The sequence below is a fragment of the Garra rufa genome, chromosome 19 (genome assembly GCF_049309525.1).
Source record: "Garra rufa chromosome 19, GarRuf1.0, whole genome shotgun sequence".
In the NCBI taxonomy this organism is placed as follows: domain Eukaryota; kingdom Metazoa; phylum Chordata; class Actinopteri; order Cypriniformes; family Cyprinidae; genus Garra; species Garra rufa.
Genome location: NC_133379.1, coordinates 39,575,218 through 39,598,542, shown reverse-complemented (window position 1 = coordinate 39,598,542; position 23,325 = coordinate 39,575,218). Strand labels below are relative to the sequence as shown.

Sequence of the window (23,325 nt, the reverse complement as noted above, 5' to 3'; positions counted from 1 at the left end):
GTCTCTGGAATCATCCAACTCTTTGTTTAACTGATTCTCTCCGAGTTTGGAATCATTCAACTCTTTGTTTAACTGCTTTTCTCCGTGTTTGGATTCATTTAAATCATTGTTTAACTGAATCTCTGTACCTTTGGAATCATCAGATTCTCTGTTTAACTGATTTTCTCTGTCTTTTAAATCATTTAACTCTTTTCTTAACTTACTCTCTGTGCATTTGGAATCATTCAACTTAATGTTTAACTGATTCTCTCTGACATAACAATAATTCAGCTCTTCTTTTAACTGATTCTGCCTATCTTTGTAATCATTTATGTATTTCTGTAACTGATTCTCTCTGCTTTTGGAATCATTCAACTCTTTCTTTAATTGATTCTCTCTGCTTTTGGAATCATTCAACTCTTTGTTTAACTGACTCTCTTTGCTATACAAATAGTTCAGTTCTTTACTAAACTGAGTATTTCTGTCCTCTTTGTTTAACTGATTCTCCCTGTCTTTGTAAGCATTTAACTCTTTCCTTAATTCAATCTCTCTGCTTTTGAAATCATTCAGCTGTTTGTTTAACTGACTCTCTTTGCTATACAAGTAGTTCAGTTCCTTACTTAACTGGGTATCTCTGTCCTTTTTGTTTAACTGATTCTCTCCACATTTAGAATAATTCAACTCTTTGCTAAAACAACTCTCTCTGCTTTTGGAATCATTCAGTTTTTTGTTTAACTGATTCTCTCTGTCCCTGGAATCATTCAGGTCTTTCTTTAACTGATTCTCTGTGCTTTTGGAATCATTCAACTCTTTGTTTAACTGACTCTCTCTGCTTTTGAAATCTTTCAGCTCTCTGTTTAAATTAATCTCTCTGTCTTTGGAAACATCCAATTCCTTGTTTAACTGGTTCTCTATGCATTTACAATAATTCAGCTCTTTCTTTAACTGATTCTCCCTGCCTTTTGAATCATTCAACTCTTTGCTTAACTGATTCTCTCTACTTTTATAGTAATTCAATTCTGTACTTAACTGAATCTCCCTATCTTTGGAATTTTTCAACTCTTGTTTTAACTGATCCTGTCTGTTTGTTACATGATTCAACTCTGCAGCTAAGTGAATCTCTCTGCCTTTAAAATAATTCAACTCTGTGCTTAAGTAAGTCTCCCTACCTTTACAGTAATTCAACTCTGAGCTTAATTGAGTCTCTCTGCCTTTAAAATAATTCAACTCTGTGCTTAAGTAAGTCTCTCTACCTTTACAATAATTCAATTCTGAGCTTAACTGAGTCTCTCTGCCTTTAAAATAATTCAACTCTGCGCTTAACTGAGTCTCTCTGTCTAAATAATTCAATTGTATGTCCAACTCTTTGTCTCTGGAATCTTTCAACTCTTTGTTTAACTGAATCTCTCTGTCTCTGGAATCTTTCAACTCTTTGTTTAACTGATTCTCTCTGTCTTTGGAATCATTCAACTCTTTGTTTAATTGATTCTCTCTGCCTTTAGAATCATTCAACTCTTTTCTTAATTTATTTTCCTGTTCCTCATACTCAGCAGAAAATTCTTTCTGCAAATGATGTGTAGCTTGTCTGAAACACTCCAAATGATTTGTGAAAAAATCACTGTCTTTACTCTGTGTCATTGCCTCTATTTTTGTAAATAATTCATAAACACTTTTGTCCGTGTTCTGTAAAATGTGTAATCTGCCTCCACACATCTTCAAGCAGTAATTCTTGGTTAGATCATTGTGCCTTGCATCATCTATAAATAATACCATGCAATAGTCCAAGCCCTTCTTCCCAAAAACATCACTGAGAGCATGTAAAAGATAATACTCTCTACCAGAGCTTTCCACCTCTCCATGCAGAAAGGTGTGAGGCCCAGGAAACAACAGTGGTTCATATGACTCCATTTCATTTCTGATAGTTTTGACTCCACAGCTAATAAACCTACATAATTTCAGGGTTTCCAATAAGCGGAATGAAGTTTTTAATACAGAAACCTGTTGTCCCAAAACTTGAGCCATCCTAGAATTTAGTTCTTCAAATGCATCCATTCTCTTTCTTTCTCTAAGGATTGTGCCACATGCTATATTAATAAGAGCAACATCACCACGAGGCACCATAAATCTCAACTTTTGAATAGATGCAGTGGACAGTCCAGCTTCATCTGTCAATGTTTCATCTGAAAGAAAGCAGTCAGAGAACAAATGCATAAAATACTGCCCAAGAAAACATTTTACATACCATTTTATATACACACATACAGGTCCTTTTCAAAAAATTAGCATATTGTGATAAAGTTCATTATTTTCTGTAATGTACTGATAAACATTAGACCTTCATATATTTTAGATTCATTACACACATTTGAAAGTAGTTCTAGCCTTTTATTGTTTTAATATTGATGATTTTGGCATACAGCTCATGAAAACCCAAAATTAGCATATTTCATCCGACCAATAAAAGAAAAGTGTTTTTAATACAAAAAAGTCAACCTTCAAATAATTATGTTCAGTAATGCACTCGATACTTGGTCGGGAATCCTTTTGCAGAAATGACTGCTTCAATGCGGCGTGGCATGGAGGCAATCAGCCTGTGGCACTGCTGAGGTGTTATGGAGGCCCAGGATGCTTCGATAGCGGCCTTAAGCTCATCCAGAGTGTTGGGTCTTGCGTCTCTCAACTTTCTCTTCACGATATCGAGCAGATTCTCTATGGGGTTCAGGTCAGGAGAGTTGGCAGGCCAATTGAGCACAGTAATACCACGGTCAGTAAACCATTTACCAGTGGTTTTGGCACTGTGAGCAGGTGCCAGGTCGTGCTGAAAAATGAAATCTTCATCTCCATAAAGCTTTTCAGCAGATGGAAGCATGAAGTGCTCCAAAATCTCCTGATAGCTAGCTGCATTGCCCCTGCCCTGAACATAATTATTTGAAGGTTGACTTTTTTTGTATTAAAAGCACTTTTCTTTTCTTTTATTAGTCGGATGAAATATGCTAATTTTTTGAGATAGGAATTTTGGGTTTTTATGAGCTGTTTGCCACAATCATCAATATTAAAACAATAAAAGGCTAGAAAGTCTAACAGAAATTTTTATTACAGAAAATAATGAACTTTATCACAATATGCAAATTTTTTGAAAAGGACCTGTACGTGTGTGTGTGAGTGTGTGTAGCAATAAGGTCATGCTATATTGTGAATAAATCATGGCTGAAGGGGGTTGTTAAGTCACGGTCACACTAGATTTTGAGCATGCAACATTTTGAAGGAAACTGCAATGAATGTGATTTGACATTAAACTCTGCAGCGTCTTTTTGAAAAATTGAAATTCAACACATAATGAATAATAATAAATCCAAAATATAAAAAAATCAGTCTATTCCACTAGTGGACAGCCATGACCTAATGGTTAGAGAGTCTAACTTGTAACCCAAAGGTTGCAAGTTCTAATCTCAGGTCCAGCAGGGATTGGGGGGAGTGAATCACCAACGCTCTCTCCACCCTCAATACCATGACTAAGTTAAGTCCCTTGAGCAAGGCACTGAATGCCCATTTGCTCCCTGGGCTCCGCAGCAATAGCAATATGGCTGCCAACTGCTCCGGTGTGTGTGTGTGTTCACTACTGTGTGTGTGCATTTGGATGAGTTAAATGCAGAGCACAAATTCCAAGTATGGGTCACTTCCTTTCTATATGTTTTATGTTATGTTTCTTTTTTAAAGTTAATTCATTAAATGCTTTTCTTTCACTATAAGAATAGTTACTGACAGTGACAGTATATGTCAAATTTTTGAACACAAGATGAGATGTAAACATCGTTTATGTGCAAGCACAAACTAATTGAGCCTTGTTCTTAACATTACAGGCACTTTGATAAATAAAACTGCAGATATGGGAGCCAGGTAATTAATAAAAAAATGGGGGGGGGGGTAGGTACGTCATCGGGGTCATCAGTTGATGTTTTGCTGATGAGCCCACAACATCTCCAGAGGGCTCAACTGTAATACCTGGCGGCCCAGGGTACACCCCCCTCAGCTTCATTTCCCCTCCTTGCTATATTGAGCCCAATTAGATTCTTGCCTTTTCATCCAGAGCCACCGGCTGCTTCTCTCAGCTGCCTCCGATACAGTTTTAATAGTCTGGCATAACCTCTGGCCTCTGATTCCCAGGTGTCTTAACAGGTTTATAGTAGACATTGCCACAAATTATCTGCATCCTACTTCCACTGGGCGGATTTCAGCATTCCATCCACGCAATTGTATTTCAGAAGATAGCTCTGCATATCTTAAGTGCTTACATTCATAAGCCACATCCAATGAGCCTTCCCATGGTACTGTAAGTTCAATAATGAAGAACTTCTTTGCAGAGGGGGACCAGAGAACAATATCAGGTCTAAGGGTGGTGGTTATGATCTCTGGAGGAAAAACAAGCTGTCGCCCAGTATCCACCTGCATCTTCCATTCACAAGTTGGTCATGCTCCAGTATTGTTGGTCTCCTCCTGGGTACTTTTGCCCCCTCCTGAACAAAGAGTGCTTGCGGGGAGTCAATCTCTGGTGGTAAAGTATTGGTGGCAATGTGTTTTTCTTAAAGGGTAGAGGCAAGGCTCTTAAGGACTTTGTTGTGACGTCACGTGTAACACCCTGTACGACTTACCTTACACCCTGTCAGTATATGCTTAAGGGAAGCTGGCCTGGAGTAGAGTGCACACTCGGGATCTTCACCCTACCACTGATGGAGATTGGTTGGTGTTGGAAGAATGTCCTAAGTTGCTTTGATTATGAAACTGAGCTGCTTCGCTTCCATGTTCCACATGTCCTTCCAAATAATCCTCCTCTTCTCCACCCTATCCCACCATGTCCACTGTCCCTGTTTACCAAGGGAGACAGCCCTGGCCCACCTTACTGTCTCCTCCCATCTACGTACTTCATCTACCAGTAACTTCCTCCGCTCTGGTGCTTTGGGTTTGTTCCACTCTGGCCGTTTCGTTATCATTTCAAGGCCACCTCTTCCTTGCTGAACATGCCCCTCAATGTCTGCATGTTTAATTCGGTGATATTGCGTCCTCCACTGCACTGGCTGGTCTCCATTTGCAGCCTGCTACCAAGGCTGGTGCATTTTTTCTCAGCACTATGTCTTGCAAATTATTCAGAGACATCTGAAGTCTCACTTTAGCACACTTGAACTCTTCTGTGAGACAAGTGAAGGGCAGTTTAAGAACAGAAATTCCATAGAGGCCTATGTTGCTAAGACACCGTGGTACTCCAAGTCATTTTTTGATGTAACCTGTGATCACTCTATCCAGTTTCTCCACTGTTGAGATTGCAACTTCATAAACTGTAAGGCGCCACAGAACCCGTAGTAGAAGGCCAAATTGCAGACACCAAGTCTTCAGTCTTCCAGGTAGTTAAGTGCCATCAATGGCCTGCAGTCCACTGCTGACCTCCTTCCGCAATTATTGTACCGGTTCTTTATCTTCCAGGCTTGCGTCTTACCACCTTTCAAGGCTTTTCACATTCTGCTCAGATACTGTTGGGATAGGATCATTTCCGATGTAGAACTTAATATCAATAAGCAGTCCCTTGACAATACAGATGCTACGTGATTTAGACGGTTTTATCTTCATTCGGACCCAGCTGATATTCTCCTCTAGTTTTCCTAGCAGTCTTCTGGTAGATGGCACCGTGGTGGTTAGTGTAGTAATGCCATCCATATAGGCTCTGAGGGGAGGGAGGGAGGCGCAAGTCCGAGTTCAGCCGTTGTCCATCCACCACCCACCTTGAGGCTTGAATAATGACCTCCATGGCGATTGTAAATGCCAAGGGTGAGATGGTGCGTCCTGCCATAATGCCAATTTCCAAGGGTTGCCACAAGGTGGTAAAGAAAATCTGCAAATCTTGAAAATATGATTTCACCAAAGTTGTAATGGTGTCCGGGATGTAAAAGAAGTTGAAGGCAGTCCACAGGAGATTATGGGGCACTGGCCCAAAGGCATTAGCAAGGTCCAAAAAGACAACATGGAGGTTCTTTTTGCCCACTTTTGCCATCTGGATCTGGTGCCATATCATACTGGAATGTTCTAGACACCCAGAAACCCTGATATACCTGCCTTTTGAACTGTTGGTGTCAAAGTAGCTATTACTTTTCAAGTATCTGGACAACCTCTTGGCAATGATTTTGAAAAAGATTTTGCCCTCCACATTTAGCATATTGTTTGAAACTGGTTGATATTCTCTGAGTCCTTATCCTTTGGGATCAGAACCCCTCCTGCCCTATGCCATACTTTAGGTACATTCTTGTCCTGCTACACTATCCTCATAAGCCTCCGGACATCCGGTGCATTCTTGTACACTTTGTATTGGACTCCATTTGGCCCTGGGGCTGATGCCGATTTTGCATGATGGACTACGCTTTCCTCCTCTTTCCAATCTGGCATCTGGTCTTCTGGAGAGTTGATCAGTGGAATGTCTTATGGAACTGACAGTTGCAGTTGGTCTTTCTTTGATACTTTCAGAGTGCAACTTTTCTCCCTGGTGAAAATACTTGTTAGAATTTTGAAGGGATCATTAAATAACTGAGTTCTTCATTTTCTCAAGTTCTTTGCTCTACGAAGGGATGCCAGTCTTTATCCCTTTCAGTACCCTTTTTCTACTTTGTCTCCTTTAGGTTGTCACCTTTGCTGATTGAGGGACTTGATTTCCTGTTGCCTCCTTGATATTACTGGCAATGGAGCCTTTTTTCCCCTTACTTTCTTGTACTCCAAAACGTTCTGGCTCATACTGATATATAATATTTTTTGTAAAAAGCAGTCAATGCGAAGCCCCTATCTCTTCTCCCTCTAGCACTTCTTCCTTCCTTGGTGAATTCTCAATCTTAGATGTGAGATAACTTTGCTCCATCCACAAGCACATGTCTGCAGTTTATGGCCCTTTGCTGCAGATGTAATTGCAACAACACCTGTGATGCTCTCTTGGCTTGCCATGGTTAGCCAGCCCATGACTGTCCCAAAGGGGTCTATTCCCTCCTGTCAGCTGTCTTTCCATGCTGCTACAGGGACTTTCCCTTGTCATCAGCTGATCTTTCTCAGCAGTCACTGGACACCTCCAGACATGTAGTTTTTAACAAGAGATTGTTGCTAGGTTGTTGCTAACATACTTGGAGCTCAAATAAAAACAAGGCAATATGAACTGTTCTCATCTGCTGTGTCATTTCATTTATTTATTTGTGATAGATTTGACATCCTTAGTTATAAACTGAGATCATTTCAAGGTTTTCAGCTAGCTGAATTGATTTTTTTAAAAACAGAAACCTGTCTACTAACTTTAACCATCCTAAGATATTGTTCTTCAGATGCATCCCTTCTTTCCTTTTTTCTCTAAGGACTGTCCCACATGCTATATCAATATGATCATCATCACCTCCAAGCACCATAAATCACATTCAGGGAACAAATGCATAAAATACTGCCCAAGAGAACATTTTACATATCATTTTTTATACACACATTGAATGATGGAAGTTAACGCCAACAGGTGTCAATCATAATTAATTACAAAAAAAAAAAAAGTGTTAATTTTGCTGAAATTAACTGACGACACTCCAAGTGTCCGTTCCAAGGTGGCGGACATGTCAAAGTGTCTGAAGCGGTCGAATGTTGCATGTGAAGCGTGGTTTCACTTCTGCTTTCTGTTCATGTTGGTTTTTCTGAGGCTTCTGGCCAGTGAACATTGTTGTCTCTGTTTTAACTACAAATCTGCCAGATGAATCTAGTTCCCTAATGCTCTTCCCCAATTCCTCTGTGTTCATATCAAGCAAACTTGGAGTTGAAATTCTGATCAAGTGAATATATCTTGAGTGTGTTTGCAAAATAGTAACACATTTGCTGGGATTCTGAGGAGAAGGCAAGCTTTTGCATATTGCTTCAATTTTTATCGGCCTAGTTGAAATAGCGTTACCCGCTCTTAATCAAATCATTGCGTTTTTGACTGGATTTAGGTTGATTTGAGTCAGACACTTATACCATGCAATTTTTTTGCAACATTTAAACTTTAGCCTCAGACAATGTAGAGGGTTCAATCATGCAATAAGGTGGGGGGTTTTGCTAGTCTAGCCATACAAGTTAACCACTTGTTTTCTCTCTTGCCAAACACTATAACTCTTAGTCATATAATTATAATCCCAATTTGGGTCTCCCATCCCTCCTTGACAAGACTTCTGGCCAACGACATGCCATCAGCTGTGAATGAACCCTCTTACGGATACGATGTTTCATTTGTGGTTTCATTTGCTCAGACCAACCCACCAAATTACTGGTGAATGGTTCAATATAAAATTCCTCATTATTACGATACATAAAAGTTGGTGTTTCCCCTGGTTACGGCCTCGATACTTAAACCCCCATCCTCCACTTTTTAGAAAAGGGTTAGTAGTTAGTAATTTTGTGCACAAATTTCCTGTACTGTATTGCTCAACTTCAGTTGTAGTACATGTATTTTATTTGTGACCGTGGGTGGTGTCCCTATGTTTGGCTTACACAAAACTTTTCAGTCCTGATTGCCACTAACCACCATCTTTATTTGGGTGCTACCTATGTTCTGGGATCTCGCCAAACTGCATTTGTGTCGCCCCTAAAGCACCATCTTTTATAGGTCACAAATCTTTTAACATGCAGTAACAGTTGAAAAAATGTTCCACTAGCGACTACTGATTACTTAATCGCCCAACCCATTAGTAATTAATGAAAATTACCGTTGTCAGCCGCACACAACAATGGAACGACTTAACATTCTACCAACGACTAGCAATTAAGCCCTATGAATCTCGCCTCTATACAAGATTATTGGGATCCTACAGAGTAATTCAAAAACACTTACCCCTCTATTGTAGGTCCGTCCTCATATTGATTCACCTTTTTCCTCACAATTTTTCGGGACTGTTTCCTGGTTAGTTGGGAAATTCCCCTCTATCCCGGACGAGCCCCCAACTGTTAGAATAAAGAGTTTTCTCTGATTCCTGAGATTTAAAATTCGATCTGAGTTGAGCAACACGGCACAGGATACAGGTACCTGGAACCAAGAATGACACACACAGCAGTAGTGCATTTCATTCAATGCTGGTTTATTGGGGAAAGGTAGTTCGTATTTATTAGTAAATATAGAGAAGTGAAATACTGGCTCTCAGCAGAAAGATGAAAAGGGTACAAGACATTCTTATAAGGAAGCAGACAGTCCCATGATCTGTCACAGGATGTTATTGAATCTTAATATATATATATATATATATACACACACACACACACACACACACACACACCCCTATTAATCACCGTAGTAATCCATTAGCTCCTTCCCCTTGTTACCTCCTGTATATTTAAACCCTGTAACAACTGACCATAGTTTTACACACAAACTATGAACAGATTTATCACTCATTCATACAGAACTCTTACTTTTACCCAAGCACAAACAAGTTGTATAATTCCTCAACTTAAACCAATTCTATTTATAAAGCACTTTCAACACCACAGAGTTCAATCAAAGTGCAAATTTCTGTGCTATTTATCACAATGAAGTATTACAAGTTTAATACAATTTACTGAATAGAATAAGAACCCAATGAATTTATTCAGATAAAAAAATGCAGAGTCAAATTTCTTACTGTAGTAACTACCTAAGCGTGGAGTTAGATAACCTGTAATCACAAGAGACAAAGAGTGGGACACAACATTTTTTTCATACTTTCTTTTTTTTTACATCCTTAATTAACTTACAATTACAATAAAATCACTATGTGCTGCAATACACAAAACAGACAGGTTATCTAAATTAATTTCATATGTGTTAACAAAAGCAATAGCTCTGAACCAATGAATCACAATCTACAAAGATAAAAGAAACTTTACAAAGATACTGACCGCCATCTCTACCGTTGCCACCCCACGCCATACTGTAGAGAATGAATAAAATATGGATTAAAAAGAGAGTGAAAGTTATTTGAAAACAGACTCAAGATACACAAAAGACGAAATTGCGCAAATATGTTTCAAAAGAAAACAGAATTCTGACCACAGAGTGTCAGACACCATCATGGCCGGTCAGCAAATTTCATTTTGCCCATATAAACAGCTAAAGCAAGGCCATAAGCATGTCTTGAACATGTGGTGGGGACATCTGACATCTGAATCAAAAGGAGAAATTGTGTGAAACTCTCGCAATTGACACTTTTCTCAAGCTCTCACTCCACATGTCCGTTTTCTCATGCAGTGCATAGCACCCTAAGTTGAGTGCTTTCTCATAAAAAGTTAAATTTTTTATGGATTCCATGAGTACATAACTGTATACTTTCTGAAAGTCCAGTTTTGTGAATATTCAGACTAGTCATTAATCTGGTGGCGACATAGCATTTGACCACTGGATTTACAAAAATCATTTCAGGTTTAAGAATGGTTTCAACATTGCATCAACTGCTGATGAACACATACATTTTTACTTGAATTATCACTCTAAGTTTTTTTAAACCATGTATTATTGTGTCTTTGGAAGGCTATTGTCTTTCAAACTAAAATGCACATATTCACGTTATTTCTTTTTTACATGTAATGTAGGCATTACAAAACTTTTTGTCTTTTAACCTTATTCACCAAATATATTTACTTGAAATACCCTTGAGATTTTAAAATAAATATTTTAATAATTAAGCATCACATTTGCATGTTTACAGTGTGTTTTATGTTGATTAATGGTCACATGGCAAAGTAAATACAAATATTTAATATTTTTAGTAAGTGTTTATTGTAAAATTATTTTAAAAAAGACTATGGAAATACTTAAAAGGGACTTTGTTTTAAAACAATTTATTTATATTTTTGCCATTTATTTTTTGTAGTGTCATATACATGTCGTGTATGTCCTGTTGTGGTTAGTTTTCTGTTCCTGTTTGCCTGCCTGATTTCTTAGTTAGTCTTTTTGGGCGCATTCTTTAGTTAATTATTCTGTTCATATTTTTCTGTTTAGCTCCCTCATTTAGTCTGTATATTTATTCTCTTTTTTCTTTTCTTTGTCTGGTCTCGTTTGACATTTAGCTGAACATTGGATTTGCCTTGGTTATTTCTATTGGATTATTAAAGTGACTTCCTAAATCGAGTGTGTTTAACAGACTGTTACAAAAATATGTATTATTTTTTAGAATCTTTTTTTTTCATTAAGACTAAAAGCCTAGATCACATTTCATAACCATGTTTACCTTATTAAATGGTATTAAGTTAAATCACACTTCATTCCATTTCAACATTGAGTTACGTTAATATGAAAAACTCAGAATCTTCTACCAATGAATCTTGATTCAATTCCATCAATACATTTCTAAATATATCTAAATGTGAAGATTTTTTCATATTTTCCTTTTTTCATAGTCCATACTCTTTTTTTCTGTACATTTACACCCATGATTAAATTACCTTAAGTATTTATACTTACCCAATTCGATATCATCACAATATGCTGTAATACACAAAACAGGCAGGTTATGTAAACTAGGTTGTGCATTGACAAAAGCAAGGCCACTGAACCAATAAATCACTGTCTAAAGATAAAAGAGAGTTTATAAAGTTACTGACCTCCATCTCTTTTGCCACCCCACACCATACTGTAGAGAATGAATAAAATAAAAATGAGACTTATTTAAAAAACTTGAGACTTGAGACTTGAGACTCAAAGACACATTTCAAGGAGCCAAACTTCCCCAAAACAGGCTTCAAAAGAGAAGAAAAGGCTGCTCTTATTCTAACAGTTAATTCTAACAGTCTCAGTTAACTGCTTTTTTGATATTTTCACTTTAGTGATAAGCTTTAATAATTTAATTATTAATTAATTCTATGTAGCTGTATTAATTATTGATTAAATGAGCACCTTCCCTTTATTCCTGTCCATCAATTAAGAGATCAAATGAAGAAACAAACAAGCAAAAACATCTTAATGATATTTTAATCACCAACCTAGTTAGGACAACAACAATTAGAAAACAAATATTGGTACTTGATGGTGAGTGAACTGAATTCTTCTGATACATAATCCTCAAAAATCAAGCTCCGATTTAATGATGTCACTGAGGGTTGTGGGATGAGCTTGCAACACGCAATGTTGGCAAGTTTCAATAGAGAAATAAGCAAGCATGGTGGAGCATGTACACACAAGCAATATGGATAAGGCACTCCATTGAAAGTGATTTTGTTCCACTATTCTAATATGATCTGTCAAAAACATTGTTTTCATTCCTTGAACTGTTATTCGTCCCATTTGGTAAAGTTATCCATCTTCCCTGTCACATTATACAGGGAACAAATGACCAACACAACATAAATGCACTGAATTAAAATGGTGATTTAATTTTTTTCTCAAAGCTCAAAATATATTAAATTCCAGGTATTTTATTGTCCCTGGCTATATTATTTATAGGGCTGCAACAACTAATCGATAAAATCGATTATTATCGAAATTTGTCGACAACGATTCTCATTATCGATGAATCGGGTCCGCCCACAGTGTACGTGCACTTCAGAGGATCACGTCAGATAACAGCATTGAATGACGCATTTTTATAGACAAAATGCATCTAAAAATAGTGGAGGAAACAGACTGAGATGCTGCAGGAGAGTTACGTGATCCAAGCTGCTCAAAACATGACAATTCCTTATTTAAAACTAATAGAGTTATGGCTTGCCCTGTGAGGCGCTTTGAGATCCATTTGCATCCTCAGTATGAAAACTTTCAGTTTGCGGTCATATGCTTATCTGTAAATGTCACAAATTCATTTGAGAATTTCCATTTAAAAATCCATTCTGGCAGTCTGTAAGTTTAAATCTTTACTGAATGAGCGTCAGACAGTCGGAACACAGAACGGGAGACAATTGATACTCAACTCAGCGCAAAAACATTCATTGTGCTGAAACATCTGTCGTTGAATGTTAAATTTAGGTTTAAATACAACATGTAGTGCGCGTATTTATGGAGGGTATGAACAGTAGGGCTGTGACGGTGGCAGATTTTAACCACCGCCGGTGGTGCGGTGTTTTATATATAAATAAATGAGGCTCAAACATTAGGCTATTCACGAACGTGCGTGTTTTGCAATTTCTGTCGGTGAACAAGCAGTCTACAAAACACTAAAATAAATCAACGAAATAATACATTTAAATAAGAAAGTAGCCTAAATAAGTGTTAAATAGGCTATTAAACAAACATTCGTTGCAATAATTCCTAACAACCTCAACAGCGCATCAGAATTACTGTCCGAGTTCTCTTTCTCTTCCCCATTGCACAGCTGCTGTTTTTAATAGCAAAGTAATTACATTTATTTTCGTTTCTTTAGTTTATAAAGTTAATTTAGAAATATATTTGGAACATGTTTTATTTGTGAAATTCAAGTTTTTGTTTTTTAAAGTAACGACAAAGCGGCCGGCGGCAGATAGATCATTTTAGCCCAAGTTCTCAAATCATCACAATTTAAATTAAAATCCTTAGATTTAAAAAAAAAAAAAATTAAGCATATCACAATATTAGTTTAATCGTTTGACGTAGATAAATGTGTAGGCTACTAATAGGCGCATATCCAATCGTTTGTGCAGAGAGTGAAAGCTTTGTAGGACATGGAGGTGCAAGTGCTATGTGAAACTTCATTTTTGCTCATAAATGTAAGAGTAATAAATTTACTTTAAATTAATACTTCACTACTATAAAACGAAATAATTCAAATCGAAAACAAAACTCTTTTATTAGCTATAGGCCTAATCCATAAAGATGCACTCAGAAAATACTAGTTTATTAATAAATAATATGAATATCTCCTTACTTTTCCCCTCAACATTCATGGTAGGCCTAATTACTTTAGCTGGGGCTTTGGGCCAGCTTCAGCTTACTGCGTGCATTTGAACGCGGAACTCTTGCGCTCGCTGCTGTTGGTGGGACACTAAACACCGCCATGGCAGAATAAATAGCAGAAACACTGTATTTTATGCTTGTTAGTGTGTTTTTCTTCAGATATTTGTCCTTTCTCTTTATTACAACAGGTGAATTGTTGTAAATGGTTAAGCACTGTGTTTTCATAGCATTCAGAATGTGGAATAGTGTGATTTAAAAAATAAATAAATAATTGGAATTTTTAAGCCAACGAATCGATTAATCGAAAAATTAATCGGCGAACTAATCGATTATCAAAATAATCGTTAGTTGCAGCCCTGATTATTTATATATAATGTGTGTGCATTAATGGTCATTCATTTTATTAAAAGCAGCTTGTAATGGCATATGTGACCCTGGACCATAAAACCAGTCATAAGGGTCAATTTTTTTTTAACTGAGATTTAAACTTTTCATTGTTGCACAATACTTGGCTGAGAGACAACTATTTGAAAAATTTGCAAAATGGTCCAAATGAAGTTCTTAGCAATACATATTAGTAATCAAAAATTAAGTGTTTATATTTACAGTAGGAACATGGAACATGATCTTTATTATCCTAATGATTTTTGACATAAAACAAAAATGTATAATTTTGACCTATACAATGTTTTATTGGGTATTGCTAGTTTCTGTATATATATATTTTTTTTTAATAATTAGGTATCATTTTAAAGCTTAGAATTCAGCTTTTGAATGCATCCAACCATTTTGATCAACTTTGTTATGCCAGGCCAGCAGAGGGAGCCCTTACCCCCACTGACTGTTGCTGCTCCCTCTGCTGCCTCTATGGTAGCTTCCTGTCTATCTGCCATAAAAGCCAGCCCAACACACTTACACACTGCGAAGTATTGATTTGCTGTTGCGGACATTACCAAGCGTTTTCCTTGCTCCCAGGTTCTCCTAGTCTCCTTGTTGTTTTCCCTAGCCATAGTTCTGTTTTTGTTTTCCCAGTCTTAGCCATAGTTTTCTAGTTTCTTGTTTTCATTTTATTGTTTCCTTTGGACTGCCCACCTGGCTTTGACCCACGCCTGTCTTGTTGGATTACGCTCCTGGATTATCTCTGCTGTTGTTGTTCGCTGGTGATTGACCCTGTCTGCCTGTCTACGATCGTCATAATAAAGCCTTGCATTTGGATCCCCACTCTCAGTCATCCCGTTTGTAACAAACTTAACTTTTTGATCTGACCTTTACAGTGCATGTGGCCGTTAATTCAATTCAATTCAAGTTTATTTGTATAGCGCTTTTCAGAATACAAATCGTTGCAAAGCAGCTGTACAAAAGTTTAGGCTACTACAATATATTTAGTAGCTTATTAGTGGTGAATACTGTATGTTAAGTCGATGTACATATGATATAATTAAATGTTAAAATCAGTAACTGTGTAATCAAACAGATCATGAACACTAATTGCAATGATTATGTGCAGTAATCAAACTTGTAGGAAAATTATGTAGTACTGTATGTTGTTTCAAGGCTGGCATCATCTGCGGTCCTCTGAGGGGTTGGCATCATCTCTTCTTCTGAATCCAGACTGAATCTGGTGTAATTCCTAGTTACCACGGGATGGAAATCCCGTGGCAGAGAGAGAGAAACAAATAGAGAAATAATTAGCGTAGCTGCTGTTCCAACTTCCAACCAAACAAAAATGATGTGTTTAGCTCAAGCTGAAGAATATTAATGTGCATTTGATCAGATGTAACTGAAGTACAAGGTTATGAGATTACATTATGTGAATGCTTGGCTAAAGAGATGAGTCTTTAATCTAGATTTAAACATAGAGAGTGTGTCTGAACCCCGAACGTTATGAGGAAGGCTATTCCAGGGTTTGGGAGCCAAATGAGAAAAGGCTCTCCCTCCTTTAGTGGACTTTGCTATCCTAGGTACTACTAAAAGTCCAGAGTTTTGCGACCTTAGGGAGCGTGAGGGATTGTAGCGTAGTAGGAGACTAGTTAGGTATGCAGGAGCTAAACCATTAAGGGCCTTATAGGTAAGAAGTAATATTTTGTAAGTGATACAGAACCTAATAGGCAGCCAGTGTAGAGACCGTAAAATTGGGGTAATATGATCATATTTTCTTGATCTGGTAAGGACTCTAGCAGCTGCATTTTGGACTACCTGTAGCTTATTTATTGAAGAAGCAGGACAACCACCTAGTAGTGCATTACAATAGTCCAGTCTAGACGTCATGAATGCATGAACTAACTTTTCTGCATCAGAAACAGGTAACATGTTCCGTAGCTTAGCAATGTTTCTAAGATGAAAGAATGCTGTTTTTGTAACATAGGAAATATGATTTTCAAAAGACAGGTTGCTGTCTAATATAACACCCAAATTTTTGACTGTAGAGGAAATAACAGTACATCCATCTAGTTGCAAGTTGCAGTTTAAGAGATTCTGTGTACTGTTTTTTGGTCCAATAAGTAATATTTCAGTCTTATCTGAATTTAACAGTAGAAAATTATTGGTCATCCAGTCTTTCACATTTTTAACACACTCTGTTAATTTTGCTAAGTTAGAAGTTTCATCTGGTCTTGTTGAAATATATAGTTGAGTGTCATCAGCATAACAATGGAAACTAATCCCATATTTCCTAATAATATTACCGAGGGGTAACATATAAATTGAAAATAGTAGAGGACCTAGGACAGATCCTTGTGGCACTCCATACTTTACTGGTGATAACTGCGATGACTCCCCGTTTAAATAAACAAAGTGATAGCGATCGGACAGGTATGATCTGAACCATCCTAAAGCCTGCCCTTGAATACCTGTATAGTTTTGTAATCGATTTATGAGTATTTCATGATCTATAGTGTCGAACGCAGCACTAAGATCAAGTAAAACTAGCAATGAGACGCAGCCTTGATCTGACGCAAGTAGCAAGTCGTTTGTGATTTTTACAAGTGCAGTTTCTGTGCTATGATGGGGCCTGAAACCTGACTGAAATTCTTCAAAGATATTATTATTTTGCAAGAAGGAGCACAATTGAGCAGACACAACTTTTTCTAGAATGCCAATTCACCAGGGTCTAGCTGTGGTTTCTTAATAAGAGGTTTAATAACCACTAGTTTGAATGGTTTTGGGACATGACCTAAAGATAACGATGAGTTAACAATATTAAGAAGCGGTACTTCTGCTACAGGTAACAACTCTTTTAGTAATTTAGTGGGTACAGGATCTAATAGGCATGTTGTTGGTTTAGATGTGGTGATAAGTTTATTTAACAGACACAGTCTTTATAGGTTGGACAGCACCAATACTATCGTTTAAATGTGCAGAACAAAAGCCATCAACGCAACTATTTGAAGAATTGCTTACTAGTCAAATGGAGCGCAGCGTCCTGGAGATGTTGTCCGACAGGAGTTCTGCTCCGACTCTGCTGGGGTGCAGGCCATCAGCGCGGTAAAGCCTAGGACGCTCCCAGAAAAGATTCCAATTATTGACAAAGAGCAGTTTCTGTTCTTTACACCATGACAACAACCATTCATTTAGAGCAAAAAGTCTACTGAACCTTTCGTGTCCACGTCGATACGTGGGAAGCGGTCCTGACACGATGATTCTCGTCGCGGGCGCTGTGCTGCGAACCGTCTCGATCAGGCTCCTGAAATCCCTCTTCAGGACCTCCGTCTGCCGCAGCCTGACGTCGTTCACCCCTGCGTGCAGGACGATCGCGCCGACGCTCACATCGTCCTTCAGGATGGCAGGTATCTGTGAAGAGACATCAACAAAGCGAGCACCAGAGAAACAGCGAGTGTGCACTTTACCGTTAGCTAAGTTAGCACGAACGTACCGGACGATGGAGTCTCCGACGATCACAGCGTCGCGTTCCGTCTCGCGGAGGGGAGCGAAGCGGTTCCGGGTGGAGATCTCGAAGACCGGGGGCGGCGGAGGGGGAGAGGTCCTGGCTCGGGGTCTGGCTCGCGCTTTCCTCTGCTGCTGCACCCAGGGTCCGTGGTGTCCCGGCGCCGGAGTGAACGACATCTGGGAGGATCGCGTCCTGAGTGCGGCGGATCTGTGCAGAGAATCACACGGAGTAGAGGTTATGGGAGTGTTAGGATCGAGCTGTACACTTACCTGGACAGATTCCAGAGCATCCTTTCGGATTCGCAGCTGAATCTGTCTTGCCTGGAGCTCCTGGATCTGCTTCTCCACTGCCTCCAGCTCCATCAGAACCGAGTGCAGCTCGAACGTGTCTTCACCTGCACTCAAAGGTAGACACAAATTCGCCATTAAAGCAAGTAACAGTGAGTAAGCAGTTTAAGTGTTTGTGAATAGAGAATAAACGATGTATGCAAGATTAGCCGCGACCACGCTGGCAAAGCTAAACGGGTTATAAGCTAGCTTAGTAGCAGACTCGGGAAAGCAAAAATAAAAACTAATGATAACAAGGCGTTCCGATTGTTTTTGTTGTACCACACGACGGGTATATTCACATGTTATGAAAAACAAGAACGATGGTGTATAGAATTGTTTTTAGGTTTAAAAATAGAAAATAGTAATTTGACTCGACGGAGCTTCAACTCAAGGTGCGCGCTAGGACAAACAGGACATTAGAATTTTTTTTACTTTGTTTGTCAGAGATTATTTTACATTCACTCTCATTAAATTATTGGGAGTATCTTTCTTTCTTTTATTCCACACACTTACAGTGAATTTAATACATTTCAATCTGTTTAAAGAGCTAAAGGAACCCTACTCATCCACTCATCTCTCTACCTTTGGCTTCAGCTTAATCTAAATTAATTTAAATTTAAATAAAAAAATACAAATTTGTCAATTTTTTCCTCAGTTTTACTCATTTTTCTCACATTTTAACAAACTCATTCATAACACTTTTACATTCTGGTGAAATAGTGGCTAATTTGTATGAATTTGTGTGATTTCGTATCTGCTCATGCTGCAGTGATGGTTATGTTTAGCAGTAGGTTTGGGGCAGGTCTTCAAGCTCATATTTTTTTTCTAAAAATGCATGATTTACATCAAATTCATACAAAATTGCCACCTCGTAAAATAGTTATGTTTAAGATCAGCATCCAATTCCTCAAATATTTTTTACATTTTCTAAAACACTCCAAATGATTTGTGAAAAAGTCTTGTAGTGTCTTTGCATTTTTTTAATGATTAGTTAACTGTGCTGTCAGAGATTTCTAATACAAGTCTCTCATTCATGTATGAGTATTTCATTCCTCATTAAAAAAAAAACCCAAGGAGTGAAAAAACTCAATATCAACTGAAGCAATAATCAAGTAACAAGAAGGACTGGTCAAGACAGATGAGTACATGGCACAAACAAACAAGCTGAATATGGTAAACTGTATCAAATGTTTTATATATATATATATATATATATATATATATATATATATATATATATGCTGTATATAACATGACTCACCTCAGCTGCCCCCATTTTCACCTGTAATTAGAAATACAGTCATGTCACATTGATCAATAATTTTTGCCTGACATTTCAAGTCCATTTAAATCACCAGTAGAATTATAACAGTATAATCCTTGGTTTTCTAAAATGTTCTAAACAAAACAAAACAAAATTATGTTTTGCCAATTACACCCAAATAATATAAGCATCACAAGTTAATGCAAATATCAAAGGTTAAATTTAAAAATGAAAACAGAAATATAGATAAGGCGTTGTGGTGCTGTATTTTTTCTCAACAACAAGTTATAACTGTGGTGTCAAACTGACTGCATCTTGTTGATTCACTGGGTTTGTCAGATAAGAGACATTCAGACGTATTACTGAACTGAACTGAATTATGAAGGACCTAAAGACTCTGTAAATTTGTTTTGCGCATCTTTTATTCATCTATTCATACATACACTCATTTATAATTATCATTTAATTATTTCATTTATTTTCATTCATACTCATTTCATTGATTAGTCATGTATTATTTTTCCATTGTTGTTTAGTCTTATGATTGTGTGTTTTCAAGGGATATTTGTCTTTATGATTAAGGGATCAGAGAATGTCTCCTTTTCAAGGTGTTTAGAAGACAGTTTTGGGTAGCAGTCAAGACTTGCTGTTTACAGGTTTGGGGCATCAGACAACTCTGCTGACTAGCTTTACCAGACAAAACAGATATTTTCTGACAGGATTTGGCATCCAGAACTGGATCTGATAGTTCTAGCATGGAGGCATGATTTAACAATTATGACAACTTGCATGTGAAATATTTATTTATTTTTGTTGAAGGATATAAATAATTATTGGATAATTAAGGTAAAACACCCCAGATGAATAAGGTAAAACAACTTACAGTGGGGTAAAAAAAGTCCTGATTTTTATTTTATTTTTTTGAATATTTCTCACACTTTAATGATTCAAATCATCAAACAAATTTAAATATTAATCAAAGATAACACAAGTAAACACAACATGCAGTTTTTAAATAAAGGGTTTTTTAAACAAAATCCAAACCCACATGGCCCTGTGTGAAAAAGTGTTTACATAACATAACTGTGGTTTATCACACCTAAGTTCAGTTTCTCTGTATCCACACCCAGGTCTGATTACTGCCACACCTGTGCGCAATCAAGAAATCACTTAAATAGGACCTGACAGAGTGAAGAAGACCAAAAGATCCTCAAAAGCTACACATCATGTTGAGATCCAAAGAAATTCAGGAACAAATGAGAAAGAAAGTAATTGAGATCCATTAGTCTGGAAAAGGTTATAAAGCCATTTCTAAAGCTTTGGGGCTCCAGCGAACCACAGTGAGAGCCATTATCCACAAATGGTGAAAATGTAGAACGATGGTAAACCTTCCCAGGAGTGGCCGGCCAATCAAAATTACCCCAAGAACGCAGCGACGACTCATCCAAGAGGTCACAAAAGACCCCACAACAACATCTAAAGAACTGCTGGCCTCTCTTGCCTCAGTTAAGGTCAGTGGTCATGTCTACACAATAAGAAAGAGACTGGGCAAAAATGGCCTGCATGGCAAAATTCCAAGATGAAAACTGCTGCTGAGCAAAAAGAACGTTAAGGCTTGTCTGAGTTTTGCCAGAAAACATATTGATGATCCCCAAGATTTTTTAGGGAAAATACTCTGTGACAAAACAAAAGTTTAACTTTTTGGAAGGTGTGTGTCCCATTACATCTGGCGTAAAAACACAGCATTTCAGAAAAAGAACATCATACCAACATGATTCTGGACCTGGAAGACTTGCTGTGAGAAATGGAACCATGAATTCTGCTGTCTACCAAAAAATCCTGAAGAAAAATATCCGGCCATCTGTTTGTGACCTCAAGCTGAAGCGAACTTTCTGCAGCAGGACAATGATCCAAAACACACCAGCAAATCCACCTCTGAATGGCTGAAGAAAAATAAAATGAAGACTTTGGAGTGGCCTAGTCAAAGTCCTGACCTGAATCCTATTGAGATGCTGTGGCATGACCTTAAAAAGGACGGAAAACCCTCCAATGTGGCTGAATTACAACAATTCTGCCAAGATGAGTGGGCCAAAATTCCTGCACAGCGCTGTAACAGACTCACTGCAAGTTATCGCAAACGCTTGATTGCAGTTGTTGCTGCTAAGGGTGGCTCAACCAGTTAAGTTTAGGGGGCAAACACTTTTTCACACAGGGCCATGTGGGTTTGGATTTTGTTTTCCCTTCATAATAAAAAACACCATTTAAAAACTCTTATCTTTGATTAATATTTAAATTTGTTTGATGATCTGAAACATTAATGTGTAACAAACATGCAAAAAAAAAAAAAAAAAAAAAAAAAAAATCAGGAAGGGGACCAACACTTTTTCACACGTTTTTCACATATGTATCGCTATGATTTCCCACAATGTCAGTTACATTAAGAGCTGCAAACAAGTTTTCAGAAATGTTATGTTTGGCTGTATAAATGAGGCATTACTATAGCATATAAAAGCATGCCTTTTAAAGATATGCATTGAAATTTAAATATGCATATTATTATGAACTGTTTTGTTCTTCATGTTATCGCACCAAATCTGTACATGCTTACAAGGGCGTAAATTTAATCTAAAATAAACATAAACCGGACTTGTAAACAGGCAGTTGGCTAAAACACTTTGAGGCAAGGAAGAGGGGGGACTCAAAGCATTTCTGCTACTTAAAGCGCTTTTTCAAGTTTATATTGTTTTACTATTTACACAGTTACTTTAAGTATATGTTCGTTACATTATTTACAATACACAGAGTTGTTGTAAGAGTTGTAATATTTCTTTAGGGGGGACAACCCTCAGATAGGGGTCCTGTTCCCCCCGTGATTTACCCCTATGCATGCTTAGTTAGGGCATCTGGTTTAATCTAGTACACAAGACGAACAACACGTTGACTTTCACAGATACCTGCTGCACTGTCGCGTGCTGCGAACAAACCCTCGACAAAAGTAAATAAAAGCCCATTACAAACCGAAATCGAAAAATTCTAAATCGAAAGTGAAAGCAAAAACTTTTCTTGCCTGTTTAGACGCAGGATCCTGAGCAGCAGTCTGGGTCTATAAAGTGTAGCCTAAAGTTTATCCAATTTTAACTACATGATACTCAGTGCAAGCAAAGCAAATGTGTTAATGCAATGCCTATCAATCTCTCTCGGTGTAAATCCACTTTCGCTTGACACTGATATGTGACCACTGTTGTGCTAACTTTCTTCTGTCCAGCGCGTGAACGCGCATGACGTCAAATTAACTCTTTCATGCTTTCAACAGTATGTGAACACATGAGGAAGGTCCTGCGTGATCGAAAACGTTTGTTGATTTTAATATGCACTGCTGAGCATTTTTTTTTTACACTTTCTATGAATTAACGAAGATTGCTAGTATCTCGAGAGTTTTTTGGCTCTTTGATGGGCTTTATTAGGCTATATGTTTCTGATGCCCTTACATTTTTATTAATTTTGTTTATTTGTATGTAGTTACATCTATGTTTACGTATATAGCCTACAGCGTAGAATTTTTCCTTTTATGTTCAACATGACGACAGAATATTTGCTTTTTTAATACATTACTTCTCAGTTTCACTAGATGATGCTGTTAGACCCTAAAACATTACCTGATCTCCGAGGCTCTATGAATATGTAGATGCTTTTATCACAAGTATATATATTTCACTCTCTACTCTGACTACAATATAATCAACCTACAGTTACATCATTGAAATGAACGAAAGAAAGAAAGAAAGAAAGAAAGAAAGAAAGAAAGAAAGAAAGAAAGAAAGGGCTACTCATTGTACAATTGTATAACAACACACTACTTGCAACTTTCAAAAACTATTTAATATTGATAATATCATTTTAGGAAATACTACATGTACTGAACTACTGTAGCTCAAAATGCAATTGTGTTTTGCAATTAGACAAATATTTAAAAAAAAATGTGTTTCAGACTTCTTAAAAA

At 37.5% G+C, this 23,325-nt stretch overlaps 1 protein-coding gene across 1 annotated transcript in view; it reads right to left on the bottom strand.

The window, feature by feature from the left end:
• LOC141292107 (uncharacterized) overlaps nt 1-19,347 on the bottom strand; it is a 31,217-nt gene extending 11,870 nt beyond the window's left edge. The window contains exons 1-8 of the mRNA XM_073824063.1: nt 19,323-19,347; nt 15,385-18,126; nt 11,587-11,615; nt 11,447-11,470; nt 9,886-9,917; nt 9,642-9,662; nt 8,846-8,955; nt 1,421-2,159 (exon numbers count right to left, since the gene is read on the bottom strand). Coding sequence (XP_073680164.1) covers nt 1,421-2,100 — 680 coding nt within the window. The 5' untranslated portion in view covers nt 2,101-2,159; nt 8,846-8,955; nt 9,642-9,662; ... (3 more) ...; nt 15,385-18,126; nt 19,323-19,347. The remainder of the gene's footprint in view (nt 1-1,420; nt 2,160-8,845; nt 8,956-9,641; nt 9,663-9,885; nt 9,918-11,446; nt 11,471-11,586; nt 11,616-15,384; nt 18,127-19,322) is intronic.
• Nucleotides 19,348-23,325: the final 3,978 nt, after the last annotated feature.